General features: G+C 46.4%; 2 protein-coding genes across 16 annotated transcripts; both read left to right on the top strand.

Moving 5' to 3' along the window:
* Window positions 1–2,061: 2,061 nt before the first annotated feature.
* On the top strand, window positions 2,062–14,245 carry LOC109767434 (aspartyl protease AED1). 15 transcript variants are annotated; one of them, XM_073499848.1, is made up of 5 exons: window positions 2,062–2,114; window positions 2,266–2,348; window positions 3,150–3,271; window positions 12,250–12,606; window positions 12,724–14,245. In XM_073499848.1, exons 4-5 carry the CDS (start codon window positions 12,579–12,581, stop codon window positions 13,917–13,919), a joined length of 1,224 nt encoding a protein of 407 aa, XP_073355949.1. In that variant the 5' UTR covers window positions 2,062–2,114; window positions 2,266–2,348; window positions 3,150–3,271; window positions 12,250–12,578; the 3' UTR covers window positions 13,920–14,245. The 15 variants fall into 15 exon arrangements, with proteins under 15 accessions (XP_073355949.1, XP_040244856.1, XP_020181780.1 ...); XM_040388922.2 differs by lacking the exon at window positions 12,250–12,606 and adding an exon at window positions 8,560–8,780; XM_045228363.1 differs by lacking the exon at window positions 2,062–2,114 and having other exon boundaries at window positions 2,321–2,602; window positions 3,153–3,271; window positions 12,250–12,408; window positions 12,518–12,606.
* LOC109767433 (luminal-binding protein 5) lies at window positions 3,915–8,285 on the top strand. Its single transcript, XM_020326185.3, has 2 exons — window positions 3,915–8,099; window positions 8,171–8,285. The coding sequence occupies exon 1, from the start codon at window positions 6,741–6,743 to the stop codon at window positions 8,073–8,075; it is 1,335 nt and encodes a 444-aa protein (XP_020181774.1). The 5' UTR covers window positions 3,915–6,740; the 3' UTR covers window positions 8,076–8,099; window positions 8,171–8,285.
* Window positions 14,246–15,193: the final 948 nt, after the last annotated feature.

The following is a 15,193-nucleotide window of genomic DNA, read 5'->3' as shown; positions in this document are numbered from 1 at the left end:
CATGGATAGGCGCTACACGCCTGGCCAGCGTCGCACCAGTGTGATCCGAAAATTACTAAGTCAGTGTGCAGCGCCTGAGAGCTAGGCGCCACACTATACAGTGTAGTGCCTAGCCTCTAGGCGTTGCACTAGTGGTTGCTTCATTTGGTAGGCAACCACTAGTGCAACGCCTAGAGGCTAGGCGTTACACTGTATAGTGTGGCACCTAGCTCTTAGGCGCTGCACATTGACTTAGTAATTTTTAGTCAGTCCGGGGTGCGACGCTGGCCAGGCGTGTAGCGCCTATCTGTGAGGCGTTGCACAATGTAGTGTGGCGCCTTCGTGTCGGGCGCCACTAAAAAAGGTCAGCCGAGTGAAATTTTTTCAGGGGCAGTTCATTTTGTGAAATGATTTTATCCACAGGTCAAAATTGTCAAATTTGCCGACTCACAACTTAGGGGAGGGGGAGAGGAAAATTTGTTTTCGTACAACCCCCTATTTTTTGCAAGTCAACCATCAAACTCGCAATCGAGAGGTGCCGGTGTCTGTGTGTGTTTGTTGAGGACCCCGATTACCAGTTGCAAGTCGATGCTCGGCTCGCATTTGCAACTATTTCATTTTTTTGATAGATTTTTTCCCTTTTTGATGGAATACAATTTTACAAGGTACTTTTTCATGAAATCCCTAACAGATAGAAGGATTTGTACTTTGTTTTTAATATAACTGCAATTTTTTAATTTTTTTCTCTAACCCTAGTTTTTACTATGATCAATATTGTATAATAATTATTTTTTACACAAACAACCTTTTTTTGTAGGAGCATAAAGGCCAGTTTTTGAACTCAACTGTCTTTGTTTATTTTTTCGGAGGAGTTTTCTGCAAAATGTCCAAAGTTTTGCAACGGATAACACGGTTGTGCAGCTCTGCTTCTGTTTTGGCTGGCACTGTTTGAATCGGTGGGAGAGAGAGAGCTGGGCAGAGACGGAGGCGAGTGCATCGAAGACGATGGCCTGCGATGTCGCCGCCGACGAGCCACCCGCCATCCCCACCGTACAGGAGCTTCGCGCGCCCGACAAGCCACCCCTCATCCCCAGCGTACAGGAGCTTCGCGCGCCCGTCAAGCCCCCCCGCCATCTGCACCGTCCAGGAGCTCCGCGCGGGCGACGGGCCCTCCGCCATCGGCAGGGCCCCCGATCTCTGCGCCGATGATGCAGACCTCGCGGCACACGAGCGAGTAAGACCAAGTCCACCTCACGCTATCTCGATTTTATTTCGTTTGTACGCGGAGTTCCACTTTGTTCAACTCAGCGCCGCGAATTGAACTGTACAATCCGTCTGGTAGCTGGTGAATTTTGTGTAGGTCAGGTTGGGGACTAGGGGGGTGGGCAGCCGGGGGATGAGGATTTCGATTCATTCAGCCAGGAATTTTATTGATAGAATCTGTTAGAGAAATTGTACAGTAAGACTGAATTTGTTAGATTCAGAGCACCATAGCCACCCCTCCTAGGGGGGGTTGATTTTAGGTGTTTCTCCCTAGGAGGAATTACCAACATCATTTTAGGCTTTTATGGTGAAACTTTTGAGCAGGGGAGACACAGACTTCATCCATTTTTTCTTAATTTAAGAGTGTGTTTGTTGTACAGACTGAATTTGTTCATTCATGCACATTATAAACAACAGACTTCATCCATTTTATTGTTTGTCCCTGTGCTTGCTGTTTGATATTGCTTGCCCCATATCCTCTGGAAGACCATGCATGCTTCTTCTTTTTTCTCAGTCAGCTTGGGGCAGGCTGTTGTGTGTTTTAATCATGTTCTGTGATCGATGTCACTAACATGTTTGGTAATCTTCCTAGCTACATGCTGGTTATTTGGGACTGGGAGCATCGATCAGGCACAGTTTGCTTGATGTCCCTGTTTCATCCAAACCTTCTGCCTTGTGTTATTACGTATGGTGGCCTGATGTCCCTACTTGTTCTTTTGAATCGCTGTACTGAAGGTAGAACCAGCGTACATGATTTTTTTCTTTTTCAAATAATTTACTGATTTTTCTTTTTGTGAACAGGTGGACTTACAGGGGGCTGATGTTACTGCCAAAAATTAGCAACAGACTGGCCGACGGGAGCATTTGTTGAGGTAGCACCAAAAGTTAGCCCCTGCATTACATTAAACAACTTTTATTTTTTATATTTTGTATACAGTTCATATCTACAGAATAACAGAGAGAAACAATACATTTGTATTTTTTCTTTTTCAAATAATTGACTGATTTTTCTTTTGTGAACAGGTGGACTTACAGGGGGCTGATGCTCCTGCCCAAAATTACCAACAGACTGGCCGACCGGAGCATTTGTTGAGCTAGCACCAAAAGTTAGCCCTGCATACATAGTAAATGAAACATAATATCTGAGTTCTGACACACAGCATCAAACACTTATAGTAAGCATTTTGTATAATTTTTTGGTCGGAGGCAAGGATGCCCATGAAACCTGGGGAGGAAATGAGTAGGGATAAAACATCGGCACAAAACTCGCTCCGTTGTTTTGCATTCCAAATAGACTGGGATCAAACAATGCTCCAGGATATTGGGATTGTCCAAGCTGCAAATATAAATACATTTTTTTGTAAGCACCTTTTTTTGGTCCACCTCTTTCTGGTTCATATGTATTACATAAACATGAGTTGAAACACTTGCCTGTGTACCAATGTTGTCTTCTGCAAAGTTATATTCATGACCTGCAGCCATTGGGTCAAAATTATGTTTGGCAACAATCTTTTTTTCCATTTTTTTTATTTTTTCTGATAAAACGATTGAATGTATTTTCTTGTTAGTTAGTACCATCACATATATGTTTGTATAACAAATTGCTACTTGCTTTTTTTCAGTTTAAGAAACAAAATGATACTCTGTTTCTACAATCAAATAACTTTGAGGTCTTCCTTTTTTGTACAACATATATGTGTGCATGCAAACATGCAGAAACTGAAAATCTGTAAATGCACAAGTGAAGATTTTCCTGTCCAGTTCTTTAATTTTTCAGTCTTTTTTTGGGTTCTCAGAAATCTAGGCACATATATGTACTTGCACACACTGGATCTAGCTGATCTACGCCTGATAACACAATTTTTCCTATGTACTGATCTACAGGCCTGTTATCTTCTTTTTGTCAGCAGACCAATCAATCTTTTCTTGTTCCATGAAGGCTGTAACAAGCACCAACACGCTGATCTTTGGGTGGTGTTTCAGAAGAAGGAACTCAAGGAAGATTGAGAAAAACTCACCGTGGGAAGAGGTACCACTGCCTGACATTGTTCCCCTGCTGCAACTTGCTCTTTTTCTTTCCTTCAGATCTCCAATTTTGCTTGTCTCTATTATGTGCTTGTCCCTCATCCAGCCATGGCGGCTGTGGTTGGGGAAGGAGGGAGAAGGGGATGGAATGGACGGAGACGAGGGACTAAGGGGGGGGCAGGGAATATCAGATGATACCACACTTCACATGCTACCATGCTTCAAGTTTTGAAAAGTGGCATTTAGATGTTTCAAAAAATTCTGAAATTTTTTTTGGATGTTCATAAGACATATGTCTATAACACCTAAAAAGTTCAGATCAAAATTCAAAATGTACATCGAGAAACAAAAAAGACAAATCTAGAATGAATAGTGTCAAAAGAAGACAAAATATGAATAGTGTCAGAAATGACACTATTCCCATATGGATTTGTCTTTTTTGTTTCTCAACGTACATTTCGAATTTTGATCTGATTTTTTTAGGAGTTATAGACATATGTCTTGTCAACATCCACAAAAAAAATCAGAATTTTTTGAAACATCTAAATATGACTTTTCAAAATTTGTATCATGGGAGCAGGTAAGGGTTATCGGGGGAGGGGTAGGGGGGAGGGACCTGGGGGGTGGGGGTGGCAGGATAGCTGTGATTATCAGCTGGCAAAAGAACGCCCACTTTTTCCCTATCTTTTTTGACAAGCTTGTCTGACAAGAAAAGTCCCCAGACATGAACTGGCACAAGGCCTACATCTGTTCTCAATCATTTCTTTTTCTTTAGAACAAACAAACAACTAAGCCCAAAAAAACAACGCCCAGGCCCAAGAAAGTGGGGGGTGGGGGGTGGGGGCCCAGCCTTTGGAAGCGAGAAACACATAACAAGGCCCGAAGCGAGGAAGCGCGCGGGTGACAAACAATTGACGAGAGGACAAACAGATCGATCAGGAGGGCCACAAACAGGCTGATGTCATCTTAGATGTGACGTAATTATAACACTTCTGCTTCGGTAGACCCCCTCTAAACACAAGGACGGCTCAGATTAGCCCATACCTCTTCATAGAAAGGGGCATGATAGTCATATTTATAAATTCTTCGCCGTACATATACGCTAAACATTTTTTTTAGTCCATGAATGAACGCGCACATCCTCCCGCGATGGACCGGCCCATGCATCATGTTTTTTTATTTTCTAAAACAGCAAAAATAAGTATGTGCCGCAGAGGATTCGAACCGCACTCCAGCAATAATTAGCACAAGCGCAATAACCAACTGGGCAACCGAACAGCTTGTGGTAGATATATTGTTTTGACTAAAAATAGAACACAGGAAAAGCGCACTATATCCTGTTTGGTTTTCTTTTCCTCTTTATTTTTCCTTTTCTTTATTTGTTTCCCTTTTCTTTCTTAAATGCGTAAAGATATTTAAATTCGTGAATTTTTCTTCAAAGTGGGTGAACTTTTTTCTCCAAAAATGGTGAAGTTTTTTTCCCAAATTCCTGAACTATTTCTCAAATCAGTGATTTTTAAAAAAAATATTGAACTTTTTATAAAAATGATGAATTTGATTTTAAAAATCAATGAACTTTTTTTCAAAATCGATAAACTTTTTTTCTAATTTGTGAACTTTTCCGAAAATTGATGAAGTCTTGTTTTACTTTTTCTGATCAATGAGCTTTCTTAAAATCCAGTGAACTTTTTATTTTTTTTTGTGAACTTTCTTGAATTCCTAATTATTTATTTTAAAAATTATCTAAAGGTCAATAATCAAGTTGTAATTAAACTCACTCCTCTTTCTTAATGAGTGTTCTTTGAAATTCATCTTGGATGCTTGGCATGGTGATACTAGTGTGTGGAACAAATTCGAGTCCATTTTATTGATGTGAAAAAGTGCATCCAACCAGCCTACCTGAACCATCACCTTTGAACATGATATGCTTCTTGCCATGCACGAAATGACACCAAAACTTGTCAGTATGTGGCCATGCTCATGGTTGGCCTTCATGCAAAATTTGAAGGAATTCGGACACCTAACACACATTGTGTCACGTTCGGTTAGTATTTTAGGATTTTTTTCACGGGAAAACCTTAGTAAATGCATAAAAAGTCAGAACTCAATGAATTTTATCATGGATGCTTTGCATGGTGATGTTAGTGTTTCGAAGAAAATTGGTTTCATTTTATTGGTGTGAAATAAAAGTTCAACCAGACTTGCCCTACCGGCCTACTCAAACCACCACCTTTGAACATGGTGTGCTTCTTGCCATGCATGAAATAACATCAAATTTTGCCAGCATGTGAGCATGCTCATGGCAGGCCTCCATAAAAAATTTGAAGAAATTTGGACACCGAACGCTCGTTGTGTCACGTTTGGCTAGTGTTTTAGGGTTTTTTTCACTAGGAAAACCCTAGAAAATGTATAAAAGGTCAGAATTCAATGAAACTTATCATGGATGCTTGACATGATGATACTAGTGTGTGGAAAAAAAATTGGGTCAATTTTATTGATGTGGGCATTTTTTGAAAGAAAAAGAATGAAGAACGAAAAACGAAAAACAACAAGAATGAAAAGAAACAAAAAAGAACAGTAAACCGGTCGTTGAATGATTTAGTTTCATTTTCCTTTTTCTATTTAATAGATGCTCAGAAATTTTAAAAGTGTCCGATTCTTTTATGTGAGCATATTCCTATTTAAACGAACAATAAACAAACATTTTTGTTTAAACGAACAATTTATCTATTTAATAGATGTTCAGAAATTTAATCATATTGATGTGAGCATTTTCTATTTAAACAAACAATTTTTTGACATATCTGTAAAATTCTCTTGAAATGCGAATATCTGTACTTTATGAACAAAATTTTAAAAAGCGATTTTTAAAATTAAAAAAAATAAGTGTGAGAATTTTTAGAAAATAAAAAAGAAACAAAAATGAAAAAGACAAATAGAAAAAACGAAAAAGAAATAGTAATAACAGTACGATTCAACAATGGGCCGGCCCAGCCGCGAACTGAAGTAGAAGAAAATAAAAAAAGAAGTAAAACAGCCAAACATTAGGTTGTTCTAGTTGGTTAATGTGGTCTTCCTTAGACCAAGAGGTCTTGAGTTCGATACAAGGTGCCTGCATTTTTTGAAATTTAATAAAAAGTGGGTATGATGTCTCGTATGTGTCACATAAGCGTATGAGTATACGGTTTGATGAAATGACTATACCGCCCTTATACGGTTTGTGGAGGGGGGTCTACCGAAGTAGGCCTCATAACACTAATTGAAATCAATAAAAAATGAATAAAGGAGGTGTTTGATTGTCAAAAGAAAAGAAGAAGAAATCGATAAAAAAAAAGAGAACGAGTTGGGAAAAACAGCTCCTGGATTCGCGTTCGGTTACTACTTCCGACTAGAGATGGATCGAAACTCGGAATTATAAACAACATCACGACCGGCGGTTTGCTCAGAAAATAGAGAAGCCTCGATCAGGAGCGATGGCGATGGTTGGCGTCAGGGTCGCGGCCATCCTCCTCGTATCGATCGCTGCCTGTTTTCTTCTGCTCGGCCATGCGGGCGCGGTCAACGGCAACCAGGCGCCCCACTCCCCGTCTCCGGTGATCGCCATCGACTTGGGCAACACCAACTCGTGCGTCGCCGGCTACAGCCACGGCCATGGTCAGGTCGAAACCATGTTCCAGCTCTGCATCCCAACCTGGGTGGCCTTCCCCGGCGACGGATCCGTCTTGGTCGGCGAGGACGCCAAGAACCACGCCGCTCCCAATCCCATCTTCGGCTTCAAGCGGCTGCTCGGGAAGAGTCGCGACTTGGAGCGCGAAGAGGAGGAGGTGCGGGAACTCATGGTCCGCGTGCCGTACAAAGTCGTCGGCCGCGAAAGGCCCCTGGTTCAGGTGCAGATGGCCGACGGCGCGGTCAAGAACCTCGGCGCCGATGAGATCACGGCCATGGTGTTGGCCAAGCTCAGGGAGTCGGCCGAGGCGTACCTCGGCCGTGCAATCCAGGAGGCCATCGTCACCGTCCCGCAGCAGTACAACGATCCGTCAAGGTATTCGATGTTGAGGGCCGCGGAGCTCGCCGGCCTGCGCGTCACGAGGATGATCGACGAGCCGACCGCGGCTGCCGTCGCTCACGGCCTCCACAGGAAGCTGCGCGACGAGGGCAACGTCCTCGTCCTCCACGTCGGCGGCGGGACGTCAGACGCGAGCGTCATGTGGTATGTGGACGGCGTCTTCGAGTTCATGGGAGCAGACGAGGACCCTTTCTTTGGAGGACAGGACTTCGACCAGAGGATCGTCGACCACTTCGTGGAGCTGATCAGGAAGAAGCACGGCAAGGACCTGAGCAACGACAAGGGCGTGCTGGGCAGGTTGAGGACGGCGTGCGAGCAGGCCAAGAAGGCGTTGAGCAGCCAAGATGTTGCCGAACTGAGCATCAAGTCGCTGGTCGATGGTGTCGATTTCTCCGGCTCGCTGACCCGGGCAGAGTTTGAGGAGCTGAACCATGACTTGTTCCTTAAAGCCATGGCGTTGGTGGAGAGTGCCATGAGACAGGCTGGGCTAGACAAGAACAAGGAGCTGCTTGATGAGATTGTGCTGGTTGGTGGAAGCACCATGATCCCTGGGATTCGGAGACTCGTCACCGATTATTTTGATGGGAGGGAGCTGAAAAATATCAATGCGTCGGTGATGCCAGATCAAACTGTCACTCTCGGAGCTGCTCTTCTAAGCCATCCTATGGCAAATGGGTACCCATGCATGGGAGGCGATAGGCGTCAGTGGGGATACTCCACGGACTGGTGTTTTACCGACTGAACTTCCCGTTATTGATTGACTGCAGTGAGCAAACCACTAGCCTCAAGCCCTCAACTGCGACAAATTGTAGCTTATATATCATCTTCTTTTTGTAGGTTTTGTTAAATGTGAATGTTGGAATCTCAGTATTACAGCCTTACCTGATGCAATGCAACAGCTGACTTGTGATAACTTCTTCTTTTAAAATTCAAACTACTTCTTTTCCCCAGATGTTTTCCATTTTGTTTACCTATGCTTATTAGTTAAAGAAGAACACACAATGGAATTTCAGTCACTGATACAAAACTCTTATATGACTTACCTTGCCCGTATTAGTTACCAGTAGATCCGCACAATTTATAGTTTTAGGCCCCAATAACATTTTCCTTCCTAATAATTTTGTTAGTGAGCATATGCCATCTATTATACTCCCTCCATAAAGAAATATATAAGAACATTTATATCACTACTTTAGTGATCTAAACGCTCTTGTATTTCTTCACAGAGGGAGTACTAGTTAGCAGTGTGGTAAGCATGCATGACTGGGTAGGTGCTGAGCTTGTTTTGCATGTCTCTAAGCCAGTACATATTGCCTGGTGAAGTTCTATGAAGCAAAGTTTCTTCAGAGAATAATATTAGCCATGGAGTACTTGATTCTCATGATGCTTGCACTAAGCTATACGTCTCAGTACTGCACCAGCTCTAGCTTATGCCCCTCAACCTACGGTAATCTTCTAGCTCATGCTCCTCATCTCCTATACCTATGGTGAAGTTCAAGTCTGTTTTCTACGATTTTTCCAAATATTATGTACTGCGTGCATTAACAGTGGCTAACAGATGAGTGGAGTTAATTATGTGTTGGGTAAATTAAATTCAAAGCTATAGCAGTAAGATGAATAATTTCCCAGCAAAAAAAGTAAGACAAATAATTAGAAATCTATGTTTATTTCTTAAACTAAGAAAGTACACAAAGATTTCTGAATGTTTATGTTATGACCGGGATATTAGGGGCTTAGCCCAGTGGGTTGTGGCCCAAGTTATCTTATCGTTATTAGGGGCTTAGCCCAATTATCTTGTCGTTATTAGGATCGTTTGCTTAGGAGTCAAGTAAACCTCTCTATATAAGGAGAGGAGATGTATCAATCTAATCAAGCGAGAAGCAATCATTATTTGCTCGGCTTCCCGAAGGGAGCCGGGAGACCTAACCCTAGCCCTAGCCGCCTCCTGCTCCTTGCGCCGCCGCCCCTTCCCTCGCGCACGACGGCGCCCTGCCGCCGGCGACCGCAAGCTCCGCCACGTCCAGCACCCTCCTTCCCCTACAACCTCCGTCCTAGACCTGGTAGGGTCCTAGCTCCTACCAATTTGGTATCAGGTAGCTCGGTTCCGATCATGTCTGCACCACCACCCAACCCGCCGCTGCCCGTCACCACCACGCCGCTGCCCCTCTCCACCGCGCCGCTGGCTCTCCCCACCGCGCCGCTGGACTCCACAGCCGGCGCCTCCACCGGCCAGACGCCGCCGCCCTCCACCGCGCCGCCCGTCGCCATCTACTCGCCGGCGGAGATGACCGGGGTCCTTAACGACCTCGTCACCGCCATCCAGGGCATACGCCTCTACCTGGCCGGGCCCTACGGGCAGCCGCCGGCCGCCGCGACCGGGCCAGCCGCCCTGCCCTGGTACTCAGCAATCACGGCGCCAATCGGGCCTCTACATCACCACTGGTCGCATCAGCCGCCGCTCGCCGTCGCGACCGGGCCAGCCGCCCTGCCCTGGTATGCGGCCACCACGGCGCCGATCGGGCCTCTACACCACCACTGGCCCGGTCAGCCGCCGCCCGCCGTCGCTCCCCACTGGCCGCAGTGGCCGGCTCCGGCAATCGCCGCGCCCCCGACGCCTCCCGGGTCCGGGCAGCCGCAGCCCCAGCTGCCGGCCCCACCACCGCCCGCTGCCGCGCCTCAATGGCCACAGTGGCCGCCCCTGGCGCTCGCTGCGCCCCCCACGCCACCCGGGTCCGTGCCGCAGCTGCCGGCCCCGCCACCGCCCAGCACGGGGCCCGGGTCACCCTCGCAGGGAGGCGTACCGATCCAGCAAGTGCGCTTCCCGCCATCGCCGTCCCCAATACCGGCCTGGCTGACCGGATCATCGCCGCCACCCGTCTACACGTCAGCTGGAGACCCGCCGGCACCCACTCTGCAGTTCGGCGATCCCTCCGGCTCGGCAGGGCACTCCACGGGCCGCGGCCATATTGACCGGGCGCCCCAATCCTTGTTGCTTCGCACCTCCGAGCCAGTCGGCCATGGCGTTCCGACTCAGACACCGCCGCGGTTTGCCAAACTGGACTTCGCCACCTATGACGGCACGGAGGACCCCCTCAACTGGCTCAACCAGTGCGAACAGTTCTTTCGCGGGCAGCGTACCCTCGCCTCGGAGCGTACCTGGCTCGCCTCTTACCACCTCCGCGGCGCGGCACAGACCTGGTACTACACCCTCGAGCAGGACGAGGGCAGCATGCCCCCTTGGGAGCGCTTCCGCGAGCTCTGCCTCCTTCGTTTTGGGCCACCGATCCGCGGGAGCCGCCTGGCAGAGCTAGGCCGCCTTCCCTTCACCTCCACGGTTCAGGACTTCGCCGACCGTTTCCAGGCTCTGGCATGCCATGCGTCGGGTGTGACGGCGCAGCAGCGGGCCGACCTCTTCGTCGGTGGACTTCCGGATCACATCCGCGTGGACGTGGAGCTTCGGGGACCCCAGGATCTCCAGACGGCCATGTACTACGCCCACGCGTTCGAGCGCCGCGCGGTGGCCAGCCAGCAGGCATCACCATCCCGGGCCGCTGGGCTGCTACCTTGGCCGGATGTTCCCGCGCAGGGTCGGCTTGCTCAGGCTTCCGCGACACCCCTCGCCGCGACCGCGGCGCGCCCGTTCCGCCGGCTCACCTCGGCCGAGCTACTCGAGCGTCGCCGCGAAGGGTTGTGCTTCAACTACGACGAGCCCTACACGCCCGGCCACGTCTGCCCGTGACTCTTCTACCTGGAGGCTGCAGACTACATTGAGGAGGACGCTGTTGCCGCCGATCTGGCCGCCCCAGCTGTCGCGAAGGTGTTTGATGCTGGTTGATCACCTCGAGGAGTTCAGCAAGCGCTTCCCCACCTTACAGCTCGAGGACGAGCTGTTTGTGCAGGCGGGGAGAAGTGTTATGACCGGGATATTAGGGGCTTAGCCCAGTGGGTTGTGGCCCAAGTTATCTTATCGTTATTAGGGGCTTAGCCCAATTATCTTATCGTTATTAGGATCGTTTGCTTAGGAGTCAAGTAAACCTCTATATAAGGAGAGGAGATGTATCAATCTAATCAAGCGAGAAGCAATCATTATTTGCTCGGCTTCCCGAAGGGAGCCGGGAGACCTAACCCTAGCCCTAGCCGCCTCCTGCTCCTTGCGCCGCCGCCCCTTCCCTCGCGCATGACGGCGCCCTGCCGCCGGCGACCGCAAGCTCCGCCACGTCCAGCACCCTCCTTCCCCTACAACCTTCGTCCTAGACCTGGTAGGGTCCTAGCTCCTACCAGTTTATCTTACTGCTATAGGCTTCGGTGCTTCATTTCTAGGTTAAATTTTATTTTTAACTTGTATGTTCGGATAAAATATTAGTTGTGATTATAGAATGAACCTATGCTGAGTTAATATAATGATCCACCTAACTAACACATCCAAGTTTTGCGCCCATAGTAGCTACACAAATAAGTTCTCGTCAATACCTGTGCAGTAACAATATGAAACAACTACTAGGAGGAAACTCCATATCCACTTATCTAAGTAATTTTTTGGAAGGAAAACGAACAAGGAAAAGGTGCACCGGCTTTTTATGTTTCTGGTTTAGGATGTACTGTAGCAGACAGCCACCTAGTAGCAGAATACAACCAAGCAATATCCTGCATGAAGAAATCATTATCATGTACAAATTAAAAATAGAAATGTCACTCAAAGTTAGGATTGAGTCCTGAAGGGATTGTGAGGACGGACGGCTATTTAGGTATGTACAAAAGTGTTGGAAGTCTCAACGGTCGTCAGTTTGGCATACCACAAGTGGATATGCTTAGTTGCTTTGGCCTTTCTTCTTCTTAATGAAAATGATGTGCATTTCCATGTGTATTTTAGAAATTGTTTCAATTTGTGTAACCAACTCAGCCTATTCTTCTCGCAGTTAATATCTAGGTGCCAACTAAAATATATCATTCTTATACTTTCTGAGGTAGTATTGCCGGAAGTGATAAAATTCCAAAACATCTTATGATCAAGATTATGGAAATATTGATGATGTTCGAAGAAGTAATCAAATATTCAAGTTTAGGAGTGCTTGTTGGTAAGTAGGAGTGCGTGGTGAATAATCATACAATCACCAAAATTTCATCATTTTCCACATTTCTCTGTCATTGAACAACCTAACATAATTTTATTTTAATGTCATGCAGAGGCACAGTTGTTTACTGATTACATAAAAAATACATCAAATATTTTACCACATTCTATAGGATGTTTTCATTTCAGGGCACCCTGCATGGTATCCACTTTCCATCTTTGTTCACTTCACTAGCTTTAAAAATATCTATGCTATACTACACTTGTATTTAATCCTTCTCCGAAATATTAATTATTGAATTATATCTACTGCTAGCAGATCTTGGTCAGACTGGCGCTGGTGCCTTTCAATTCCCGGTGTTCCACGAGAAGCACCCATGCATACAAGCATCAGTACATATAGCAAATGTACAGAAAACATGGTATTCCTTTGAGGATGACAGAATCCATAAAGATCGGTTCCTCATGGCCATTGGTCTGGGCACTCCGGCCTTTGTGAATCTCGTCACCATCGACACCGGCTCAACACTTTCCTGGGTTCAGTGCCGACCTTGTCCGATAAGATGCCATAATCAAGATGAAGAGGCCGGACGGATATTTGACCCCCTTCAGTCCTCAACTTACCAAAGCGTTGGCTGCTCAACTGAAGATTGTGGTTATGTGCATGAAACACTTGGTATTCCCTTTGGCTGCAACGAGGAGCAAGATAGCTGCCTTTACAGCTTGAGATATGCATCAGAAGAGTACACGGCCGGAAGCTTGGTCAAGGACAAGCTCACTTTAGGAAACAACTTCAGCATTGATGATTTCATGTTTGGCTGCAGTGGAGATGACAGGTACAATGCAGCTGATGCAGGCATTATTGGATTTGGGGGTGCGACTTACTCCTTCTTTCGTCAGGTAGTTCGCCATACCAACTACACCGCGTTCTCTCACTGCTTTCCTGGTAATCATAGAAACGGAGGGTTTCTATCCATCGGGCCGTATGATCGGTACAGTTTACAGTTCATTCCGTTGGTCGAGTACGGCTCGCACGGAGATAACCCGGTGTATGCTATTCAGCAGCTGGACATGATGGTCGACGGGATACGGCTTGAAGTCGACCCGTCAATCTACGCAACTCGAATGACGATACTGGATTCTGGCACGATCGACACGTTCATTCTGTCCCCAGTGTTTCGTGCGTTTGACAAGACCATCACAGCGGCAATGCTAGCTAAGGGATATGCCCGGGAAACAGCTGGAAGGAATAAAATTTGTTTCACATCCACTAGTGATTCAGTGAACTGGCGAGACATGCCAACGGTGGAGATGAAATTTGTAAGGTCTATCTTGAAGCTCCCGTCAGAGAATGTGTTCTATCGAGTGTCAGCAGATAAAATTTGCTCCACATTTCAGCCAGATGTTGCTGGACTGACAGGGGTTCCGATTCTGGGGAACAGGGCAACAAGATCATTCAGGGTCGTGTATGATATCCAAGACAGCAAGTTTGGGTTTCAAGCTGGTGCTTGTTGACACAGGTACATGGCTACCTGGAGCAGACAAGACTATAATATTTTGATGTACAAACTGATGAAGGTCCTCAGTATTGATTGGTGTTGGTACTGGATTAACAGTGCATCTATGTTGTGTGCCTTTTTTGTTTTCTAAATATACAATCATATAAGTGTTCGCAAAAAACAATGATCGCATAGTCCATCAGAAATGACGAAATGCACACCAACCCATGAATCAGTTTGTTTGAAAACAAGCTAGTTGTCGAGCGTTTGTTCTTTACTGCATTTTCTGTTCAGTTTGTTGAATTGTTGTTTGTATGCAATAAAAGCTGTGTTACTTTCTTTGCTCCTCCTCCTCCAAGAAAGAAAGCTAGGGTTTCTGCCTCTCGCCTGCGCCGCCGCAGGTCCGCCTCATCTCTGGTGGCCCTAGGGCCAAGGGGACGCGGTGGATCCTGCCAACGAGTTTTATTTTATTTATTTTAATTGAATCAACGAATATTTTTTGAAGAGCCGGCGGGAGGGCTCCGTTTTCAGTCGTTTTTTCCTGTCTTGTTAGGGTTTGTGTCCTGCTCAGGATGACGAGACGGCGGCGGCTCCCTGAAAATGGAATAAAGATCTCCCCGCCTAGCCCCCGTTCCAGCGGTGCATCTAGCATCGTTGGTGGGCATGTGGAGGTGTGTCTTCGGCGGATCTATCTTTGGTGGATTTGCTCGGATCTCGTCGTTGTTCGTCTACGTTCTTGTGTCTTCGGGTTGAATCCTTTCAACCTACGTTATTCTTCATCGGCGGCGGTTGCTATTCTGGTGCGCTGGTCCTATGGGGCCTTAGCACGATGACTTTCCGACTGTCTACTACAACAAGTTGTGCCCGACTCTGGCGATGGAGGGGTGATGACGGCGGCGCGCCTTCGGCTCGCTTTAGTGCTTGTAGTCGTCGCTAGGTGGTCTACAGATCTAGATGTAATTTTTATTTCTGGTGTTTGTTGTACTGCCATGATTGAAGATGAATAGATTGGAAGTTTTCTTCCCAAAAAAAACTGTATTACTTCTCTCCCTTTATTCTATTCTGGGTACAAGATTTGTATTACTGGATGTTGTAGCTCTTGTAAAGCCGGCCTATGATGAATCACATCTTTACAAGACGAAGTATGCATGGCTGTCTTTTCAGAGCCAGCCTGAAGACTTCTTCTTTGCACTTTGTGTATGCTAAATCATTTTCATACATAATTCTTCGTTGTCTTTTTTTTCCAAAGCCTGAATCATCTTATCTAGAAATTTATCATGCACTGTAATT

Source organism: Aegilops tauschii, chromosome 5 (genome assembly GCF_002575655.3).
Source record: "Aegilops tauschii subsp. strangulata cultivar AL8/78 chromosome 5, Aet v6.0, whole genome shotgun sequence".
Taxonomy (NCBI): Eukaryota; Viridiplantae; Streptophyta; class Magnoliopsida; order Poales; family Poaceae; genus Aegilops; species Aegilops tauschii.
Note: the sequence above shows the minus strand (reverse complement) of the source record. Positions and strands in the feature narration are given on the sequence as shown.

Excerpts from the sequence above, each read along its gene's own strand:
- LOC109767434 (XM_040388922.2), top strand. The coding sequence starts at position 8,696 with ATGGAGTACTTGATTCTCATGATGCTTGCACTAAGCTATACGTCTCAG. Across the intron at positions 8,781-12,723 it reads CTTATGCCCCTCAACCTACG|ATCTTGGTCAGACTGGCGCT; the intron begins GTAATCTTCTAG and ends TACTGCTAGCAG.
- LOC109767433 (XM_020326185.3), top strand. The coding sequence starts at position 6,741 with ATGGCGATGGTTGGCGTCAGGGTCGCGGCCATCCTCCTCGTATCGATC.